We start from the raw sequence: 22,899 nt of genomic DNA on the forward strand, positions 1-22,899 counted from the left end.
GGGATGGAACTCGTGCTTGCTGCAGTGGAAGCGAGGAGTCCTAACCTCTGGACCTCCAGGGAGTTCCCCCAGCAGCAATTTCTGCTGAAGGTCTGGACACCTGACTTCTGAGTCACTAATTCCAAACAATTTGTTGTCAAATCATTCAACCTACAAAGCACAAAATGGCATTAAGTGGCCTCTGAAGAATAAGTACCTAAATTAATATCTGTGCATTTGTCTTGCTGTAAAATATGGCTGCCAAACTTTCAAATTTTGCTGGTGCATCTTGTGCAATGGTGGCATCTGTTACTTTTTAATTTGGTTAATAAAAATTCTTAAAATCAACATGATTTTGATCTTGAAATCATTAACAAATGTAATAGGAACCTGCTGAGTTTGGGGATAGCTGGTTTTGTATTAACTGTTGTTGTGAGCCTGCTTCTGCTTCTGTCTGTTTCACCCACAATACCAGGTTTGGTTTAATTATATTGTAACTGTAAAATTACAGTAATTGTATAAGTAATACATTAAAAGGAGTTTCTGTATACAGTTGCCTGCTTCTACCAGTATGGAGTATGGAGTCAACCTATTTTGCTTTATTCCTAAGAAATGGAATAAAGATGGAAACACAAATTACAGACAGAGAAAGATGGAAGCAAGGGAAAAGATTGTTTAAAGTTTGGGAAATTTTAAAGAACATGAGACAAGTATAAAGCATAAGAGGTTTCATAAAAATGGAGATGATAAGATTCCACAAGTTCACTATGATGATTAGATCTAGGAGTGGGAAACAGATTTGGGTGGATAAAGCAAAGGAGCAAAGAGACTATTAAGAGAAAACACAAAAGTTAGATGTCCCTATTAGTTAGCTAATTACTGAAAAAAATTGGCTAGTAGAATTTTAGGGAATTAGCTATATTGATTTTTAAAATTTGTAGCAACGATCTTATACTTCAATAAAAACAGAGTATCCTGTTTGCATTCTACTTGATTTTTTTCAGCTGCATACTATTCTTCAATATTCTTCAATCTATACCAACCAGTTTGTGCCTTCCTTAAGTACTGCCAGAAACTATCAACTCTTTCTCCTGTTACAAAATTATAGCTTAAAGAAGTTCTTCACTCTCATTGTCAAAAGAATACACAGATATCAAACAATAATCATTTACAAATTATAATGAAAAGAATAATATACCATTACAAAAAAAAAATCCCAAGTACAGATATATCAAGAAGTGTACAGGATTTACATAATGAAAAAAGCTACCAAAGGCTAATGAAGGACATAAAATAAGACAAATTGAGACATAACATGTACCTGGATACACTGATACAAGAGACTGATTCGCAGTTAAAATTCTCTTAACCTAATTACAATTAAAATCTCACAAAGAACTCTCTTTAGCTTGGCATAGTGATTAAAAATTCATCTCAAATAATGCAGAGGTAAACATTTCCAAGAGAATACTGAAAAGGAAGAATAGGGAGGGGAACCTTGGACCTGTAATAGATATTTATATTTTATACACTACTGACGCTAGAAGAAGCAGACCAGAATGGAAAAACCAGAAACAGAAAAAACATCCGAGAATTAAATGTAAGATTAAGGGGTAAACTAGGTGAGGAAAGATGGATTGTTTGGGACAAGTGGATAACCATTTTTTTAAAAGTTCTCAAATGTTACACCATGCTCCAAAATAAATCTTGAATTGATTAAAGATTTAATTAGGGGAAAATAAAAGCAAAAACTAAAATATAAGTGAAGAAAATGTGCAGACGGAACGCTGGGCCACAGGGGAGGGTCAGGAGGCATGCGGAAACGCGTCTTCATTTCATCAGGAGAACCTGCGTTGGTTTCTCCTAAGTTTGCACTTGGTGACACCTGTTGCCACAATCTCTGGAACCATGAAAACAGCTTTCTGTAGGTACATCTGTTAAATTCCATGGAGAAAGCCTGGGGCCCAGAGGGATGTGGAAAGGAATAAACTGAGGGATAAGGAGATTTAGAGTGTATTTTTAGGGGAGCTCTCTGGGGGACGTGGCTTTCAGCATCCTGAAGCTCCACGCCGCTCTAGCCCCAGTCGCATGCGAAGACGACTTTCTCACGGGAGATTCTAACATTTGCAAACGTCCAGAAACGCTCAGCCAGCTCGCACCAACGTTGGAAAAGAACCCAGCGCGGCCCACAAAGAATCGCAGAGATTTCAGACGCTTGGGCCTCGCACATGCGCACCGGGCACTCCTGGTCTCCGGTCCTCTGTGCGCAAGCGCAGTGACGCCTTCTTACAAGGCGCGCACGCGCACTGTGTTTAGCTGTATCGCTTGGCTAGGGTTAGTCCGGGCTGAAACATGAGAAACCGCGGAGTTTCCCAGCTGGGATGTTGTGGCCAGACCGCGTTGGCTTATCTGTACCGCTAGTGTTAGGCTCAGGAGACTGTGAGAAGCCGAGGGGGAGGTGAGGTGTGTCTGAAGCTTGTAGGGTCTGCGATGAAGAAGATTTTTGGCTTCGGAAGTAAGAAGGGCGAGTCGCCCTTCGGCTCCTTCACCAGCTCGCGGAGAGAGAGCGGTAATCGAATCAACTCCCGGCCCGAGTACCACATCCGAGACAAGGATCTCGGGAAGATCCACAAAGCTGCCAGCGTGGGCAACGTAGCCAAAGTGCAGCAGATTCTGTTGCTTGGGAAGAATGGCTTGAACGACAGGGACAAGATGAACAGGTAACCGGGGCGGGCGGGAGGAGGCGGGGCGGGCCTGGGTGGGGTCCCTGCTGTCAGTTTCCCCTCCGAGGCTCGTGGACACCTACGTGGGATCCCGCGCCCCGCAGACTGTATAGGCAGCAAAAGCCTTAGCTGGTTTCGGACCCGCTCATGATTCCCCTTATAGAGCACTTTACTGACAGTTTTAAAGTCATTTGACTGAATGTCAGTAACCACAGAAACGAAATTAAACATGAACAGTATCTTATTTTTAATGTACACATTTTTATACCGTAATGTTATATGTTACAGAGAAGTGCATAATGAGGAAAATGATCTGTCTCATGACAGATAAACTTCTGGACTAAAAATTCTTCAGATACAATCCAGTATCTTTTTGTAAAAAAAAAATTTTTTTTATTGCTGTGTTGGGTCTTCATTGCCGTGTGCGGGCTTCTCATTGTGATGGCTTCTCTTGTTGCGGAGCACGGGCTCTAGGCGCGCGAGCTCAGTTAGTTGTGGAACGTGGGCTAGGTAGATGTGGAACGTGAGCTAGGTAGTTGTGGCTTGCCGGCTCTAGAGCGCAGGCTCAGTAGTTGTGGCCCATGGGCTTAGTTGCTCTGCAGCATGTGGGATCTTCCTGGGCCAGGGCTCGAACCCGTGTCCCCTGTATTAGAAGGCGGATTCTTTTTTTTTAATTAATTTATTTTAATTTATTTATTTTTGGCTGTGTTGGGTCTTCACTGCTGCACGTGGGCTTTCTCTAGTTGCAGCGAGTGGGGACTACTCTTCATTGCAGTGCGTGGGCTTCTCATTGGGGTGGCTTCTGTTGTTGTGGAGCACAGGCTCTAGGTGCGCGGGCTTCAGTAGTTGTGGCATGCGGGCTCAGTAGTTGTGGTTTGCAGGCTCTAGAGCGCAGGCTCAGTAGTTGTGGCGCACGGGCTTAGTTGCTCCACGATATGTGGGATCTTCCCCAACCAGGGCCCAAACCTGTGTCCCCTGCATTGGCAGGCGGATTCTTAACCTCTGTGCCACCAGGGAAGCCTGCAGTATCTGTTTTATATCAGTGTACACCTATGTATATATGTTCTCTACTGAAGGACCTTAGAAGACAGCTTTGAAGTGGGAAGATGGCTGTGTCCTTGAATAGGAAGACTCATTTTCTTAAAATATGGTCTTCCCATATTTAAACCAAATAAGCATATGGTGGTTTAAAGTTTTTTGAGTTTCACATGCTTTCTTTATTTGTTGTGATGAAATTAAAAGTTTTATGTAGTAGACAAAGATTTGCCCTTCTAGATATCAAAATGTGCTGTAAGTTCCCACAAATTATTCGTTTACTAACAACTGAAAAGACAGATAAGTGAATGGAACAGAATAGAAAATGCCCAAACACCCAAATATATGTAAGACTTTAGAACTTGAACTGATGACATTTCATATTAGAAGGAAAAAATTAATTGTTTGTAAATGGTGGAGAAGTAAACTGCTAACTATTTAGAGAAAAGTAACTAGATTTTTATCTCACAAAAATAAGTTTCAGATGGAGTACAGATCAAAAATTTTAAATATTCAAAGTGAGAAAACGACCAGAAGAAAACAAAATTCCTATTTATACATTTTTTGTGCTGACAAAGACCTTCCTAAGAATGACTTCAAAAGCAAGAATTCTGGAGGTTGATTTAACAACATAAAAAAATTAAAACCCTCTGTAGATCAGAAAAGAAGATTAACAAAATAAAAGACAATGAACTTTTAAAATATATCAACATATTTGTATCAGGCAAGAAAACATATCTTCATTTTACAGAGAATTCTTTGAAATCAGTAAGGGGAAAAAACCTCTAATTTGAAATTGAGCAAAGTACTTTTTTGCATATCCATAAGTGACCAATGGATATAGGAAAAAAATTAGCATTTCTGGTAATAAAAGGAATTTAAGTTAAAGAGGAATGAAAAACATTTTCCCTTCACAAAGTTTGTGACGATGAAGAACAGTGGTACTTATACTGCTGTTTAAAGTCTAAGTTGCTTTTGACTTTTCATATAGGCAGTTTGGTGATAAGTACCACATTTAAAAAATGTATATTCCCTTTACACATCAATTCTCTTTATACAAATTAGAAGTAAATAATTAGAGATAAATTAGAGATAGGTAAGATACAATTTGTTGTTCTCAACACTGCTTAAAATAGCAATGTATTAAGACAAACTCAAAGGATTTTAAAAATAAATTACAGTGTATCTGGTATGGAGTAATATGTGACCATTGAAGGTGACATAGATAACAGATGTGTGTTGAACTGCAGAGATGTACTTTGGTAGAACATTGAGAAAAAAAAATCAGTTTCATTATATATAAACACAAGAAGACTATGGTCTTATCTTAGCCAAAAATATGATAAAATTTGTTATTTCTGCACACTTATATTATAAGTGAAGCTTTCTTTTCCTTTTAAAAAAAAACTGTGGGGCTTCCCTGGTGGTGCAGTGGTTGAGAGTCCACCTGCCTATGCAGGGGATGCGGGTTTGTGCCCCGGCCTGGGAGGATCACACATGCCATGGAACGGCTGGGCCCGTGAGCCGTGGCCGCTGGGCCTGCGCGTCTGGAGCCTGTGCTCCGCAACGGGAGAGGCCACAGCAGTGAGAGGCCCACATACTGCAAAAAAAACAAAAAACTGTGATTTCTACAGTGAACATGTACAAAAATTCTAGTAAACGTTTAGTATTAGTGAAATAATCCTGGGAGAGAGCAGGAATATGAATCTTGTACAGATAAAAATAATTCCTCACTTTCTTTTTTTTTTGGAAGTTTTTCAAGGATTGATATCTTCTGACAACTTTTAACCTCTTCAGAAGTAAAGGGAATCTTTTTATTCATGCCTGTAGATTTTACTAGGTATATATTTCGCTATATACACGTTTTTGATTTTGTGTAACTTTATTACCTATAATATGTAAATGATTATAGATTAATCATTTTACTTTATTGCAGTCTTATGAAAATAAAAAATAGTAAATATAAGTGGTGATTATTACTATTGCAAAAGTTTATAGAGTTTTAGTTGTGTCCTTATGAAAATAAAAAATCAAAAATACAAATGTAAATGATTATTACTATTGCATAAGTATTGCTTTACTTCCCAAAAGTTTTCTTTAAAAATATCGAACTCTCCAAAGTAACAACTGACATCAGAAATACAAAGAATCATGAGAGATTACTACAAGCAACTATATGCCAATAAAATGGACAACCTGGAAGAAATGGACAAATTCTTAGAAAAGCACAACCTTCCAAGACTGAACCAAGAAGAAATAGAAAATATAAGCAGACCAATCACAAGCACTGAAATTGAAACTGTGATTAAAAATCTTCCAACAGGGCTTCCGTGGTGGCGCAGTGGGTGAGAGTCTGCCTGCCGATGCAGGGGACACAGGTTCATGCCCCGGTCCGGGAAGATCCCACATGCTGCGGAGCAGCTAGGCCCGTGAGTCATGGCCACTAAGCTTGTGTGTCTGGAGCCTGTGCTCCACAACGGGAGAGGCCACAGCAGTGAGAGGCCCGCATACTGATAAAAAAAATAAATAAAAAAAATCTTCCAACAAACAAAAGACCAGGACCAGATGGCTTCACAGGAGAATTCCATCAAACATTTACAGAAGAGCTAACACCTGTCCTTCTCAAACTCTTCCAAAATATAGCAGAGGGAGGAACACTCCCAAACTCATTCTACAAGGCCATCATCACTGTGATACCAAAACTAGACAAAGATGTAACAAAAAAAGAAAACTACAGACCAATATCACTGATGAACGTAGATGCAAAAATTCTCAAAAAAATACTAGCAATCAGAATCCAACAGCACATTAAAAGGATCGTACACCATGATCAAGTGGGGTTTATCACAGGAATGCAAGGATTCTTCAATATACACCACTCAATGTGATACTCCATATTAACAAACTGAAGAATAAAAACATATGATAATCTCAGTAGATGCAGAAAAAGCTTTTGACAAAATTCAACACCTGTTTATAATAAAAACTCTCCAGAAAGTAGGCATAGAGGGAACTTACCTCAACATAATAAAGGGCATATATGACAAACCCACAGCCAACATTGTTCTCAATGGTGAAAAACTTAAACCATTTCATCTAAAATCAGGAACAAGACAAGGATGCCAACTCTCACCACTGTTATTCAACATAGTTTTGGAAGTGTTAGCCACAGCAATCAGAGAAGAAAAAGAAATAAAAGGAATCCAAATCGGAAAAGAAGAATTAAAGCTGTCACTGTTTGCAGATGACATGATACTATACATAGAGAATCCTGAAGGTGCTACCAGAAAACTACCAGAGCTAATCAATGAATTTGGTAAAGTAGCAGGATACAAAATTAATGTACAGAAATCTCTTACATTCCTAAACACTAATGATGAAAAATCTGAAAGAGAAATTAAGGAAACACTCCCATTTACCACTGCAACAAAAAGAATAAAACACCTAGGAATAAACCTACCTAAGGAGACAAAAGACCTGTATGCAGAAAACTATAAGACACTGATGAAAGAAATTAAAGACGATACAAACAGATGGAGAGAGATACCATGTTCTTGGATTGGAATAATCAACACTGTGAAAAATGACTATACTACCCAAAGCAAACTACAGTTTCAATGCAATCCCTATCAAACTACCAATGGCATTTTCCACAGAACTAGAGCAAAGAATTTCACCAGTTGTATGGAAACACAATAGACCCTGAATAGCCAAAGCAATCTTGAGAAAGAAAAATGGAACTGGAGGAATCAGGCTCCCTGACTTCAGACTATACTACAAAGCTACAGTAATCAAGACAGTATGGTACTGGTACAAAAACAGACATATAGACCACTGGAACAGGATAGAAGGCCCAGAGATAAACCCACGCACATATGGTCACCTTATCTTTGATAAAAGAGGCAAGAATATACAATGGAGAAAAGACAGCCTCTTCAATAAGTGGTGCTGGGGATACTGGACAGCTACATGTAAAAGAATGAAATTAGAGGAATGAAATTCCTCTAAAACTCTTAGAGGAAAACTTAGGCAGAACACTCTATGACATAAATCACAGCAAGATCCTTTTTGACCCACCTCCTAGAGAAATGGAAATAAAAACAAAAATAAACAAATGGGACCTGATGAAACTTAAAAGCTTTTGCACAGCAAAGAAAACCATAAAATAGATGAAAAGACAACCGTCAGAATGGGAGAAAATATTTGCAAACGAAGCAACTGACAAAGGATTAGTCTCCAAAATATACAAGCAGCTCAATATCAAAAAAACAAATAACTCAATCCAAAAATGGGCAGAAGACCTAAATAGACATTTCTCCAAAGAAGGTATACAGATTGCCAACAAACACTTGAAAAGATGCTCAACATCACTAATCATTAGAGAAATGCAAATCAAAACTGCAATGAGGTATCACCTCATACTGGTCAGAATGGCCATCATCAAAAATCTACAAACAGTAAATGCTGGAGTGGGTGTGGGGAAAAGGGAACCCTCCTGCACTGTTGGTGGGAATGTAAATTGATACAGCCACTATGAAGAACAATATGGAGGGTCCTTAAAAAACGAAAAATAGAGCTACCATACAACCCAGCAAACCCACTTCTGGACATATACCCTGAGAAAACCATAATTCAAAAAGATACATGTACCACAATGTTCATTGCAGCACTATTTACAATAGCTAGGACGTGGAAGCAACCTAAGTGTCCATCAAGAGATGAAAGGATAAAGAAGATGTGGCACATATATACAATAGAATATTCCTCAGCCATAAAAAGAAATGAAATTGAGTTATTTGTAGTGAGGTGAATGGACCTAGAGTCTGTCATACAGAGTGAAGTAAGTCAGAAAGAGAAAAACAAATACCATGTTTGTATTTTATTTTATTAACGAAAGAACTGCTTTTATTTTATTATTTTTTAAAAATTGAAGTATAGGTGATTTACAGTATTGCTCATCATGGCTTTAAGAACTAAAAGTTATTTAAGTGCCAACTGTGTGACTAGAACTGCAGTAGACCTGTTATATAGACCATTATTTCATTTGATGTAAGGCACGATGGATTGTATGATGCCCCACTATTTTATATATTAATATAGAAATTTTTAAAAATGTTACCAACTCACAGATATAGAGAACAAACTAGTGGTTACCAGTGGGGAGAGGAAAGGGAGGAGGGGCAAGATCGGGGTAGGGGATTAAGAGGTACAAACTATTAGGTATAAAATAAGCTACAAGGATACAATGTACAGCATGGGGAATATAGCCAATATTTTATAATAACTATGAATGGAGTATATAACCTTTAAAAATTGTGAATCACTATGTTATACCCCTATGATATATAATTTTTATTTTATTATTTTATTTTTGGCTGCGTTGGTTCTTTGATGCTGTGCACAGGCTTTCTCTTGTTGTGGTGAGCAGGGGTTACTCTTCCTTGCGGTGCGCGGGCTTCTCATTGTGGTGGCTTCTCTTGTTGTGGAGCACGGGCTCTAGGCGTGTGGGCTCAGGAGTTGTGGCTCGCGGGTTCTAGAGCGCAGGCTCAGTAGTTGTGGTGCACGGGCTTAGTTGCTTTGTGACACGTGGGATCTTCTGGGACCGGGGCTCGAACCTGTGTCCCCTGCATTGGCAAGTGGATTCTTCACCACTGCGCCACCAGGGAAATTCCGTAATATATAAGATTATACATCACCTATACTTAAATTTTAAAAAATGGCAACTTTAGGCACAGAGACAGAGATAATTAGACCAACAGGAAAAATGAGAAACGAACAGACAAAAAATGCTACCAATAATAGTTGTAACACATCATGAATTATAAATTTCATTCCAATGTCAGAGATGTTAAAATGTGAGAAAATGAGCATATTAGAATCATTGAAGTACAGTGTTCTCTCTAGTCCTCAAGACATATCTTCAAAAGAGGTATAATATCCTTTTACTTAATTGAAATGTTGCCCTTGTAAAATAATAGTAATAATTATGATAATATTACCTAATAATTATTGAGCTGTTATCTGTGCGAGGAACTGTTCTAAACCCTTTGCATGAGTTCTCATTTAAGCATCACAGTGGTGTCCTGTGAGATAACTACTGCTCTATCCCCATTTTGTTGATGAGGAAATTGAGGCACAGAAAGGCTAAGTGACAGCTAATAAGTGACACAGTTAAAGTCAAATTCAAACCCAAGTTGAGCTGAATCTCAAGGTCATGTTCTTTCTGTTCAAGCAGGTTGTTCTTTCGTTAATGTGGAGAGTAAGAAGAGCTAATATATATTGTTCTTTCTCCAGAAGAAAACTAAATATTTGTTTTAAAGGGATAGGAATAGCATGCTATCAAATGTTTTCAATTACATGAACAATTGCATGTTTTGACATAGTGCACTACAGTTTCCTAAAAACTCCTCTCGGTTTCGTAGGACTGCTCTCCATTTGGCCTGTGCCAGTGGCCATCCAGCAGTGGTAACTCTCCTAGTGGAGAGAAAATGCCAGCTTAACCTCTGTGACAACGAAAACAGGACAGCGCTGATGAAGGTACATAGTAGCCAACCATGTCAACGTGAGATGGATTTGATTTAACTGCTTAGAATAAAAATGGATTTATCTCATTTAAATAAAACGAATTGGTGAAACTTCTGGAATGTTTACTCTGAATTCCTAGAATTTACAGTCTGTGTCTTGGCATAACACTTACAGGCCATACAATGCCAGGAAGAGGAGTGTGCAACTATTCTGCTGGAACATGGTGCCGACCCAAATGTCATGGATGTCAGTGGCAACACTGCTCTCCACTATGCTGCCCTTTATCAGAATATATCGCTCGCAGCAAAGCTGCTTTCACATGACGCCAACATTGAAGCAAGGAACAAGGTATAGCTCAACTATATTTACAAAATATTTGCAATACATGGTTTTTTTTTTTGTTTTAGCTGCAGATGTTTTATCTATAATAATATGTATACTGAATACCACCCATCAGGGCCTGTTACCGTGGAAACAACTCCAAAGCCAAGTCACGGGCTGGAGAAAGGTGGTGCTCACAGAAAGAGCACAATTCTGTCTCCCAGCCACCCTTCTACCCCAGAAGGAAAATCTTCCCATTAGGATATGCCTGGGAGTGGGTGGTGGTCTCAGAGCCCACACAAGACAAAGACCTAGGGGGAGTGAGGTGAGGTGGCGGCTGGCTGCTTGCAGGGGCTCGGGGAATGGGTGCTGTTGGGGATGGATGGGAGGAGGAAGGAGACCCAGTACCCAGCAGGGAGAGCTGGGTGAGTGCAGGTGGCCAGGGCAGGCAGCAGGCTCTGAGCCCTCCAGGACCCCAGGTTCTAAGATCGGGGAAAGTGGGGCAGGTCGTGTTTGACAGCCAGCAAGGGTGTTCACTTATGCTGGTGGCCATTTGGTCCACCATGTACACCTTGGGGTCTTCCACGCTCAGCCTCAGGTGGCTCCTCAGCAGGGTTGTAGCTGTGCATGGGGAGCAGGTGATGGCGAAGCTGCTGTTCCTGCTTTTTCTTTGGGATACACATTACCTCCTCCTGCTGCAGCCCCACCAGGAACTCCCTCTGCTGACATAAATGGGGTCAGTTTTACATATTTGGAAGCTCAAGCATTCCCTGAGTGAAAATATTTTGAAATAACTTAATTATCTAAGATTTCACTTTAAATCATTATATTTCTAAAGAAGCATTAGAGGGTATAGCTTTCTTTTATGTGTCTATAGCAGATATTTGTGAAAACATTGCATTTGTTAAAGGTAAGACTTTTTTTTTTCCCCAAATATTTTTTCCCCCGCTCAAATTTTTTTCCTGATTAGTGTAAAACAACACAGAAATGCAAAACTTGCCTTGGAGATAGACTTTGTCCTAAAACTCAAACAAAACAAAAGCATTTTACAATAATAGCAATCTTGCTGCTGTTGACAAGTTCCTATTTTATTTAAAAATGATTTCTCTCTCATTGCCTAAGGCTTCAGAGGGAAAAAGGAAAAGGAAAAGGAGAGAGCAGTTGAAATATGCAGGCTGGGCTTCCCTGGTGGTGCAGTGGTTAAGAATCTGCCTGCCAATGCAGGAGACATGGGTTCGAGCCCTGGTCCGGGAAGATCCCACATGCCGTGGAGCAACTAAGCCCGTGAGCCACAACTACTGAGCCTGCACTCTAGAGTACGCGAGCCACAACTACTGAGCCTGTGCCCCTAGAGCCTGTGCTCCGCAACAAGAGAAGCCACTGCAATAAAAAGCTGCGCACCGCAAGGAAGAGTAGCCCCCGCTCACTGCAACTAGACAAAGCCCACGCGCAGCAACGAAGACCCAACGCAGCCAAAAATAAATAAATAAATTTTAAAAAATAAATAAATATGCAGGCCAGTTTGGAAATTTGGCAGTTAGGAAGTGCCAAGAAGAGGTTTTGGGGTTTTTTTTTTCCCCTTCAGTTTATGTATTTAGGCAAAGTTCTTTTCAGGTTTCGGGGATAATAATTCTTATTTTGGGAAACAGCCTAAGTGAATTGTAACCTTGCCTAGAGATCAATTTTAGGAGGACTCAGAGGAAATCAGATTGGCAGTGAATGTGTGGTGATTAAATGGGAAATAAGGGAGAAGAACAAATAATTAACTGACATATTATCCTGTTTTGGCAGAAACAGCCACTTAGATAAGAGTCTAGACTCTGCTCTCAAATCTAGAATGTCTTGATGGGAAGTAAAGGGTTTATAAGTAATGAGATCAAGTTGCATTTTGAGTTTACTCGTCCCTGTTCTACCTATTTACCCAGAAAAATTAAATGTAGTTTTGGTGACTCTTATCTCTTACACTTTTCTTTTTTTTTTTTTTTCAAATCCTCAGTTGAGAAAAGGAATTGGCCATGTGGGTAGGAGATGAGACTGACATGGTTGCTACACTAATTCTCAGCTAGCATTGTGCTCGTGAACCACAGTCACCTGGGAGAACTTATAAAAACTTTACAAGCCTAGGCTCTCCCCTGAAGATTTTGATTGAATAAATCTAGGAAGGCCCAGACATGTGTGTTTGGAAATATTTCCTCAAGATTCTGATACAGCCCTTGGTTAAGAACAATGGAATGGATGAGTGTGATTTATAAATTCACAGATCTCAAAAATAAGAAATCTCTAGAAGAGTTGGAGTTTGATAGATGCTAATTCCATCAACTCCCTCCTTTCCAACAATATTAGCCTGACTTTTATGTTTCTCTGCCTCTGTGATTGAGAAGGTGAAAGGGATATTATTGGCAATATCTATTGGCTTGAAGAATAACTCCTTTTTCCTTCCAACCACTAATCATTCACTGGCACTCAGAGAGTCTTTAGAAATTTGCTTATGGTGAGTCATTTAATAAGTAGAGTATGACCCTTCGCGATTTTTGCACCTTTTGTTATCATCCAGGTCATTAGGTCAGCAGATGTTTTTCACAAACAGGGTTTTCCTGACTGCAGTAGTAGTAAAGCATGAGCCTTCTTTTGGTGAAAGCTGCATGACAGACTCTTGCAGTGTGTCTGTTAGGTTCACTGGGCCCTGGCATAAGCAAGATGATAGTTTTAAACATCAAAACCCATGAAGTTAGTAACAGTACAGATAGGAATTGTTTTAATAATTTAGTTTCAGCAGTCTTATGAACTAATTATCCATTTGGTTAACATCAGGGAGAATTATAGAAATAGATTGTAGTTTTCTTTTTTTTTTTTTTTTTTTTTTTTGCGGTACACAGGCCTCTCACTGTTGTGGCCTCTCCTGTTGCAGAGCACAGGCTCCGGACGCGCAGGCTCAGCGGCCATGGCTCAGCGGCCCAGCTGCTCCGCGGCATGTGGGATCTTCCTGGACCGGGGCACAAACCCGTGTCCCCTGCATCGGCAGGCAGACTCTCAACCACTGCAGCACCAGGGAAACCCATAGATTGTAGTTTTAACAGGCATTGGAAACATTCTTGAAGTGGGTATTATGAATCTTAATAGAAATTTTTATTACATGTTGGGACCCACTTTTTTTTTGTAAAACACATGATACTAAAGAAAGGAAAGGTTTTACGTGCAAATATTTGCTTTATACCCACCCGTTTGGAAACACTCACAGCAAACATAAAAACACAAGTGGGCTATAGACTAAATGTGGCCCCTGGATGTGTTTAGCTTTCCTCCACAAATTGAGTCAGCATTTAAAATTTAGGAGACTCATGCAGAAATCTGCATTTCAGGCTTCTCTTAAGGAATCCAATCTGGTCCCCCTTGAGCCCACGCTACTGTTTGGTCTGCCGTGCAAAGGGTGCCCCTTCCGTATGGCGCGCGTTCTCCGGTTCGCTGGCCTCACCTGGTCCTATCTTCACTTACTTGGGTCGCCTACTTTGCCTCCATAAGCATCTGTGTTTCCAGTTCCTGTATTACAGTTTATTTTGATAAATATTTCTAGATTTTAAAACAGTCATTAATTTATAATCTATTTCATATTTTAAAAGAATCTCTTAAGAATGGGATTGAAATTTTCAAGTTAGAATTTATAAGTTGGTTTTTTTTTTTTTTTTTATAAATTTACTTATTTATTTATTTTTGGCTACTTTGGTTCTTTGTTGCTGTACGTGGCTTTCTCTAGTTGTGGAGAGCAGGGGCTAACTTTGTTGCAGTACGTGGGCTTCTCATTGCGGTGGCCTCTCTTGTTGTGGAGCACAGGCTCTAGGCGCGTGGGATCTAGAGCACAGGCTCAGCAGTTGTGGCGCACAGGTTTAGCCGCCCTGTGGCATGTGGGAATCTTCCCGGACCAGGGCTCGAACCCGTGTCCCCTGCACTGGCAGGCGGACCCTCAACCACTGCGCCACCAGGGAAGCCCCTATAAGTTGGTTTTTTAAAAAACTTTTTCTTTACATGTTCATGTGAAGAATCGTATTCCCATTGGAATGTCTGTAAACCTTATGAGGTTAATTGGTTATCGTTGGATAGGTTATGCATGTTGCAGACAATATTATATCTTTCTCCTCAGCATTGTTCCTAAAATATGCAGTTGATTTAATAGTTAAATGATTATCTCTGGAGGAGTGTTTAGAGTGTATAGACTAGTATAGAGCAATAAAATAACTACAGTATACCTGATAAATACTGTGATAGAAGCAAAGATCCTTGGAACCGGTAAATGTTGGAAGTGAGTTTTAGAGAATGACTTTGCAGTTAATCATGTGAAGAAGTGAGGAGCATTTTAAAGAGAAGGAAGCAGCACAGGGTGGGTGAGAAGGAAGGGGCTTCTTTTTATTTACTTTCTATATTAGATGTTTAAGTTCAGAGAATCTATTATAAGTTTTAAAATTCAGTTTAGAAACATGTAACTTTGTACCTTCTGTATAAAGTGTTTCTGCTGTTTTACAGGAGGACCTCACACCACTTTTACTTGCTGTAAGTGAAAACAATCAGCACATGGTGGAATTTTTAGTAAAGAAAGAAGCAAATATACATGTAGTTGATAAGATGAAAAGGTACGGTAGTTTGTTCTTTTTCTTTTTAAAAACCTTAGTGCTGTTCTAGAGTGGTGACAGAAAGATTAAATTAGTAAGAAGAGGACTAATGTATAATCAACACATCATCAGGTGGAAAAGCAATTACTCTGACTGTGTATCATGAAAAATAATGTATAGCAGGATTCGTATTCCTTTATAATATTGACTGATGTCATTTGCAACCTGATTGTTTTTTTTTTGTTCACACGATCTTATAATAGCTAAGGGATTTCGTATTAGTTTTATTAGCTTTATAAAATATGGATTCTACTTTTTAATTTACCTTATGACACAGTATTGAATTTCTTAATTCTTTTAGAATAATTTTTTAACCTCTACTTTGTGTATATATTTTTCCTTAAAAGATGCATGTCTTTGGGATGACTCTTTGCTTTAAATTACTTTCTTTGAAGAGTACTGATGCTATTAGGTTATCATTAAGTGATTGTTAATCACTATTACCAGACACTTTGGGCTCATCAGTTTTTATCCTTTTTCATTTCTAGTACATTTTTGGCGGGGGGGAGATACGTGGGCCTCTCACTGTTGTGGCCTCTCCCGTTGCGGGGCACAGGCTCCGGACGCGCAGGCCCAGCGGCCATGGCTCACGGGCCTAGCCGCTCCACGGCATGTGGGATCTTCCCGGACCGGGACACGAACCCGTGTCCCCTGCATCGGCAGGTGGACTCTGAACCACTGCTCCACCAGGGAAGCCCCATTTCTAGTACATTTTGATGTTCTTATTTTTGATTGATGAAGGTAGAAGGCAGAAAGATAGCTTTAATTGGATAAACATTTCCTTCAATGAAGACAAGTCATAGGTGGGTGATAAGGAGGAAAGTGATGGGCTTTAGATTCAGACTGGGTTTAATTCCTAGTTTTCCTACTTATTAGGTGTATGACCTTGGGAACGTTACTTATTATCAGCAAATATGTTTCCTGATATGAAAAGGAGGATAGTAGTATATCCTTCAAGGGTGGTTGTGTGGAAGAAAGATTACATATATAGTATTTCATTTAGTGCCTAGCACATGCTTGTCAGCAACATTAACTGCAACCATGACTATTTTAATTTCATTATTATTAATATTATTGTTTTAAGCCTGCAAATAGCTTTTCCTTAACCTGACCTCTAGCTGATTTTGAAGTATAATATAACAGACTAAGGAAGAAATGGGGAATTCTTCCTTTATATACTCACCTGCTTCAGATAAGTGACCTCAGCATAGTTTCTTGTCCATCAAGGACTTTAAATTAGCAATTTCTTCTACATGCCCTCTGAGTGGGGCAGGAGGCTTCTTTTTTGTCCCTTCATTTTAGCCTTGGAGGTAATTTACAAAGATGAACACTTGAATGTGTAAATGGTCAGTTCTGCATGGATGGGCAAGATATTAACTTGGTAAAGTATATCAAATTAGCTGTTAAAGTTAGCTAAAGTTCCTAAGGGTGAAGTTATCTCTCTGTTATTTTAGAACAGCCCTCATACTTGCTGTAAACGATGAGTCAACAAATATAGTCAGGCTTCTTCTTCAGCAAGGTATTGATGTCTTTTCTCAAGATATCTATGGATGGACCGCGGAAGAATATGCTCTTATTAGTGGTTTTAATATGTAAGTGTTTACATTAAAATGCCAGTTACCACTAAACTGTGGTTAAAAATAATTTAACTGTTACTTGTTATGTGACAGGTGAGAGTTCTAGTTTGGTGCAGGCAGCTTGGGAATGGTGGTGAGATGTTCCCCATCATCAGCTGGAAACCAGCCGAAAGGCCAGACTAGTTAGATGTAGCAGTGGGCACAGGGTTCTTTATCTCAGGACTTTAAGACTTTATATCCTTAAAGATCGTAACAGTATCCATTTCATTCCAAGTGTAACCCCTGTGCATGGGGTACAAGTAGTGTCACAGCTCTGATTTTTCTAACTTGTTATTTGGGTCTTGAAGTGTTTAGTTCAGCAGACTATCCTATATTTTCTCTTGGGGACTTACTTCTATACTCTCCCTCTTAAATTTTGCAAGAACCTAAGGGATTCCCTAAGAGCAAAGAGACAGTCCTCATCCATAAGTCATTTGGAGGGAAAAAAAAGGGCATTCTCACCATTCTGTTGATTGCATTGATTCTGTTGCTGCAGTGTTGCTACTAAAACTGGTCTTAGCAGGGTCTCCTTGGCAGCTGGATCTGCAGTCTGGATGTTGCTCTATAAAGACCTTTAATAACTTGAAAAGAAAAAAGAAACTGGTCCTGCAGTCGGGTCACGATCAACCTTTGCTCCCAGGATGCCCTTGCTGATCCAGATTCCTCAGTCTTCTTGGTGATGCACACTTAGACTTCAAAGTGACAACTTTTTTAGTTCTCATACATATGCCTGTAGCTCAGCCACTGTTCCAAAGCACCAGCACCCAGTTCTGGCACCTGGGCCTCCTAGCTTTAGCCACACACACCCTCCCCGACACACTCAAAAACCTTATGTAGCCCACATCTTAGCCCAGATCTTCACGATGAGTTACCCTCTTACTTGTCTTTTCTGCTAGCAGATGTCAATGGGAACCGTTTTAGGCTTTCAGAGAGGTTCAAATGCTCCTGCCGGGAGAGAGCTGACTTTCCTTTTTCCTTTGTTACCAGACCTGAACCTCAAGGCTGCTTTATATCCTGTGGGGCACTTTTTCTTAGGTCGTGGAAGGTCCCATATCATCCTCCTCAGAGTAGTGGGTGCCAGCTTGCCTGAGATTCCATAACTGAGGTTGGCCCCTCAAGTGATCTGTTTTCCATGATAATGAAAATCTTCTAAATGATTTACATCTGCCTCAACCTTCAAAGTATTTTCAGATTCTGCCTCATAAGGAACCCATTCACCAGAAATCCCTGAATCTCAAGTAGGTTAGTTGGCATTAGGAGAGGTAAGCCCTGTCCAGGACTTGTCAGCATCCATTGTAAAAGTAGGGTTATGTCTTCCAAGTGAATTGGAAATGAACATGGAGCTTAAGCATCATTCTAAGAAAGATCTGTTGGTTCAGAGTTTGAGTAGGTAGAGAAGCAGTAGTAGTGGTCCAAGCCAGGTCTGAACTTTGATTGGTTTTCTACTCTTGGTGTGATTAGCTGTGATAATTGGGGACAGTTATGTTATCTAATATAATGAGGTCATATATTTATAAATAAATTCAGTTACAAATTATAGAATAGCTGAGAGTCCTTGAATTACAAACCACAAAGAAAGGACAGCTAATCACCCTGATTACTGACATTTTTCCTGAAAACTGCAACATTAGAATGTTAAACCTATGAAAAGACACACACATTGGGTTTTTAATATGATTTTTAAAAATTAATTAATATATTATTTATTTTTGGTTGCGTTGGGTCTTTGTTGCTGTGCGCGGGCTTCCTCTGGTTGCGGTGAGTGGGGGCTACTCTTTGTTGCAGTGTGCGGACTTCTCATCGTGGTGGCTTCTCTTGTTGTGGAGTTCGGGCTCTAGGCGTATGGGCTTCAGTAGTTGCGGCACGTGGGCTCAGTAGTGGCTCATGAACTCTAGAGCTCCGGCTCAGTAGTTGTGGCGCACGGGCTTAGTTGCTCCACGGCATGTGGGATCTTCCCGGATCAGGACTCGAACCCGTGTCCCCTGCAATGGCAGGTGGATTCTTAACCACTGCGCCACCAGGAAAGTCCCACAATTGAAGTTTTGATAATAGCTCTGACATTGTCTGAAGTGATCTAAGAATTTAATATATTTGGTAATTGTTTTTCATATTAGTATTAAAATAGTAATATTATTTATCACATTTTTAATACATAGCAATCGCCAACTGATTTCTGAATATAAAGAAGAAAAGAGACCTAAAACTCCTTCTCAAAATAGCAACCCAGGTAAGACGTCTGATAGTGAATTACTCTTGGTGACCCTACCATAGATAAAGTAAGAGTAAGGAAGTTTTAATAATGAAAGAGCAATGAAAAAAAACAGTGTGTAAACTGCATGTATATTTTTATTTTTTTAATTAATTTCTTAATAGTCTAGTATTCAGAATTGTTTAAGAAGTTAATTGTAGGTAATTTAAAATCAGAGACAGTATTGTCTGAAAAGAAATCCACCTATTTAATCATGGCGCCTAAAATCCCATATTATATCTTTGTGTAAATAAGAAAAAAGATTTTTCGGTTAGTATGTTGTATGTTTCCTCTATAATCACATGAATATTAGTTATTTTACAGTGATTAGCCTCACTAAAAAAGTTACCAACTTTAAGCCTGGGAACTCAACAGTACCTTCCTGGTACTTTAAACAGATGGCAAACAAGAAGAACTGCAAAGCTGAGCCAGTGTGCAGCGTACCAAGAAGAGATTATTTTTGAAAGATACCTACTGATAGTACAGAAGTCAGAAAAGCAATGCTGGTAGAGAAGCACTGGTTATTTTCCATATTATTGTACCAGCGAGGTCTCGCTATTACCAACTTCATTCCTCACAAGTCCAAACAGTGAGATAGGCTGACTTCATCAGAACCAGATGTTTTCTTCTGTGTGTTGGATAATTGTCATGACACTATAATTTTGTTAGAACGACATGGTCTGTTGCCATTAGTTAAAGGATTATCATAATATTCAAATAGCCCAACTGGGGACTCAGCAAACTCTAGTAAAAGCACAAAAATACTTCACATTAAGAAAAACACTATTGTGTTCCCTAGATGTGACACCTAGCGCGTTGTACAATCTGTATGAGGACACCTCTAACATAGTAGACCTCTGTCCATCAAAGAACTTCTGTAGGTTGGTTTTACACGTTAGAGGAGATACAGAGATGAAATAGAGCTTTGGTCTTCAAGGTGCTCATAATAGAGTTGTCCCTGGTTAATTTCTGTATTTTTTTAAATGGAATTTTCAAAGAAAACATTTATTTATTTGTTAATTTGTCCACAAATTAACTATCAAGTATCTTTTAGGTACTAGGCACTATTCTGATGTCACAGGATGCAAACATGTAAAAAACACAGTCCTTGGGCTTCCCTGGTGGTGCAGTGGTTGAGAGTCCGTCTGCCGATGCAGGGGACACGGGTTCGTGCCCCGGTCCGGGAGGATCTCACATGCCGCGGAGCGGCTGGGCCCATGAGCCATGACCTCTGAGGCTGCGCGTCCGGAGCCTGTGCTCCACAACGGGAGAGGCCACAACAGTGAGAGGCCTGCGTACCACACAAAAAAAATAAAACGAAACAAAACAACAACAACAAAAACACAGCCCTTGTCCTCCAGGAGCTTGTTATTATAATGATCATTTTCATTATTTAGTATACTTTATTCTGTGCTTACTATGTCCCAGAGCCCACTAGGAGTTTATAAATTGTCTTTATGTATTTTTTTAAATTGGTGTTTCATATATGCCAGATATTTTAAGTCCATGGTGAGGGATTCGAGTTTTTAAAAAGTGCATGGACCTTAAGGTAAGCGTGCAGAGTGAGAAGTTTGCCAGGTAAAGAGGGAGAAGGACAGCGTTTGGCTGGAGGAACATCTATCAAGAGCACATGTTTTGCAGAAAGAACAGCAGTGTACAGGCTAAGATGTACGAGTGGACTTGGCAGGATTTATGAGCAGTTCAGTTTTGCTGGTGCAGAAAAGGTGCTGTGGGGATGGTTGGTAAAGAATACTTGAGGAGGGGCTGGAGAAAAGTAGGGCAGGCACTGAGCTCCACAGCGGGACAAAGGGAAGGTCTCCTGGGGACAATCTGAGTCACGTACTGCAGGGATCCTCCTCTAGGAATTTGAGTACCAGCCAATGATGAAAAGATGTCAGTGGAATTATAAAGCCCTTAACTGAGGACTGAGGGTCTTGAGATGGAGGGAAGTATCATTATTCCACATAGATCAGTTTCTTTTTTTCTTTTTAAATATTTATTTTTTTTGGCTGCGTCAGGTCTTAGTTGTGGCATGCAGGCCCCTTGTTGCAGCGTGTGGGCTTCTCTCTAGTTGTGGCGCGTGGTAGATCAGTTCCTATATTTGTTCATCTGAGTGTGCTAAATAAAACTCTCATTCAAAATAAAAACTAAAAAGGAAAAACAAAAAAAAGAAAAGTAGGAGAGAATGGTGGTGATGTTGCAAAAGTTTTTTTAAATGAAAATTTCAAGGAGTATCAATTATATCAAGTAAAATTACTGAAAAGAAAGTTGGATTTAACTCTTAAAAGTTCTTTGGTGGTAACCTTTTCATAAGGACCATTTAAGAGTCATAACATCTACTTTTTACATGAGTGGTACTTCTGATGTCCAAATATGGAAAAATTATCACATCTACCAAGGTCCTAGCTAAGTTTTTCATAACAGCGGCAGCTGCCCACGTAGGGTCAGCGAAAACAGTCTGGCCTGGTGAGTACGCTTGCCCGCGTCTTCCCAGAGTTGTCAAAACCTGGAGTGGGACTTCCCTGGTGGTCTAGTGGTTAAGACTCCTTGCTTCCACTGCAGAGGGCATGGGTTTGATCCCTGGGGAACTGAGATCCTGCATGCCACTCGGTGTGGCCACAAAAACAAAAACAAAACAAAAAACCTGGGAGTCAACTGTGAGGAATTAAACCCTGCTTAGTTGGAGAAAATTAACTGATCTTTTCATTTTCTTTATAGGAACTTTCATACTTTAGAACATATTGTCAATCATCAGAATTCTTTGTTTTTTTTCTGGTTGAAATAGGATTGTTGCTTGTTTCAATTAGTTTCTGACGTCACTGTTTCATCTATCCCTTTTGTGCCTTTATTCAAATGGATATAGAAATACAGGAATCTCCAAGGCAAATATCAAGAAAAACAAATTTGAGGAAGGTTATTCTGTGAAATAACCTGACTGTAATCACATATAACACATCAACCCAAATAATACAGACTTCATGTAAACAATGCAACTGTTTGAGAGGTTCCCCAAACCACACCAGGTTTGGCTCTTCCATAGAACTCCCAGGACTCAGCATGTGGTTGTACTCATGCTTGTGATTTATTACAGTGAGAGAATACCAAGCAAAATCAGCAAAGGGAAAAGGCACACGGTGCGAAGTCTGCAGGAAACCAGGCGCAAGCTTGCAGGTGTCCTCTCCCCGTGGAGTTACTGCATGTACTTCATTCCCCCAGCATCAGATTATGACAACACATGTGAAATGTTGTCCAGCAGTACCAGAGTCTCTCCCTCCCTCCCTTTTTTTGTTCATCAGCTTAAGATACGATGACATATGCCTTACAAGCTGAAGAAGCATGATTTCTATAATCATTTGCCACATAATGGGAAGGGTTGAGAAAAATGACATCCCTCACTACTACACAGCACTAACTGTTTGGACCGTGCTGCTCTATGTGGTGGGTCCAGATAGACTCTTGAGCAATGGAAGGACACAGTCTCAAGGGATTATACTTTTAAAATGTATATATATTTCAAACTTAAAAAAAATTCACCTTCTCCATCCTCACCATCCAGTTGACCCCATTTGCCCTTCCCTGCCTCCCTTTCAGGAGATTATCCTTTATAAAACTGGAATTACAAAGTCTTTCATGCTTATCTTGCAATTGGAAATAGGGCCAGAAAGAGTTTGTTTCCTGTGTTTTGCCATGCTCTAAAGTACAGTGCCTGTAGACCAGGCTTCCTTGTGACAGGGCGTTTTTACCCTGAACTGAAGAGCCAGAGAAGTTGTGTTACGTGATGGCAAAATACA

At 39.8% G+C, this 22,899-nt stretch overlaps 1 protein-coding gene across 15 annotated transcripts in view; it reads left to right on the forward strand.

The window, feature by feature from the left end:
• Nucleotides 1-2,289: 2,289 nt before the first annotated feature.
• ANKRD26 (ankyrin repeat domain 26) overlaps nt 2,290-22,899 on the forward strand; it is an 89,185-nt gene continuing 68,575 nt past the window's right edge. For 11 of the 15 annotated variants that reach the window (XM_032623347.1, XM_032623352.1, XM_032623357.1 and 8 more), the window contains exons 1-5: nt 2,303-2,699; nt 10,160-10,274; nt 10,437-10,610; nt 15,099-15,205; nt 19,017-19,087. In XM_032623347.1, the coding sequence (XP_032479238.1) occupies nt 2,470-2,699; nt 10,160-10,274; nt 10,437-10,610; nt 15,099-15,205; nt 19,017-19,087 (697 nt within the window). In that variant the 5' untranslated portion in view covers nt 2,303-2,469. Of the gene's footprint in view, nt 2,700-10,159; nt 10,275-10,436; nt 10,611-15,098; nt 15,206-19,016; nt 19,088-22,899 lie in introns of those variants that run through there. The other 4 variants (XM_032623359.1, XM_032623348.1, XM_032623349.1 and 1 more) reach the window with 4 other exon arrangements.

This window comes from Phocoena sinus, chromosome 2, assembly GCF_008692025.1.
Source record: "Phocoena sinus isolate mPhoSin1 chromosome 2, mPhoSin1.pri, whole genome shotgun sequence".
NCBI classification, from domain to species: domain Eukaryota; kingdom Metazoa; phylum Chordata; class Mammalia; order Artiodactyla; family Phocoenidae; genus Phocoena; species Phocoena sinus.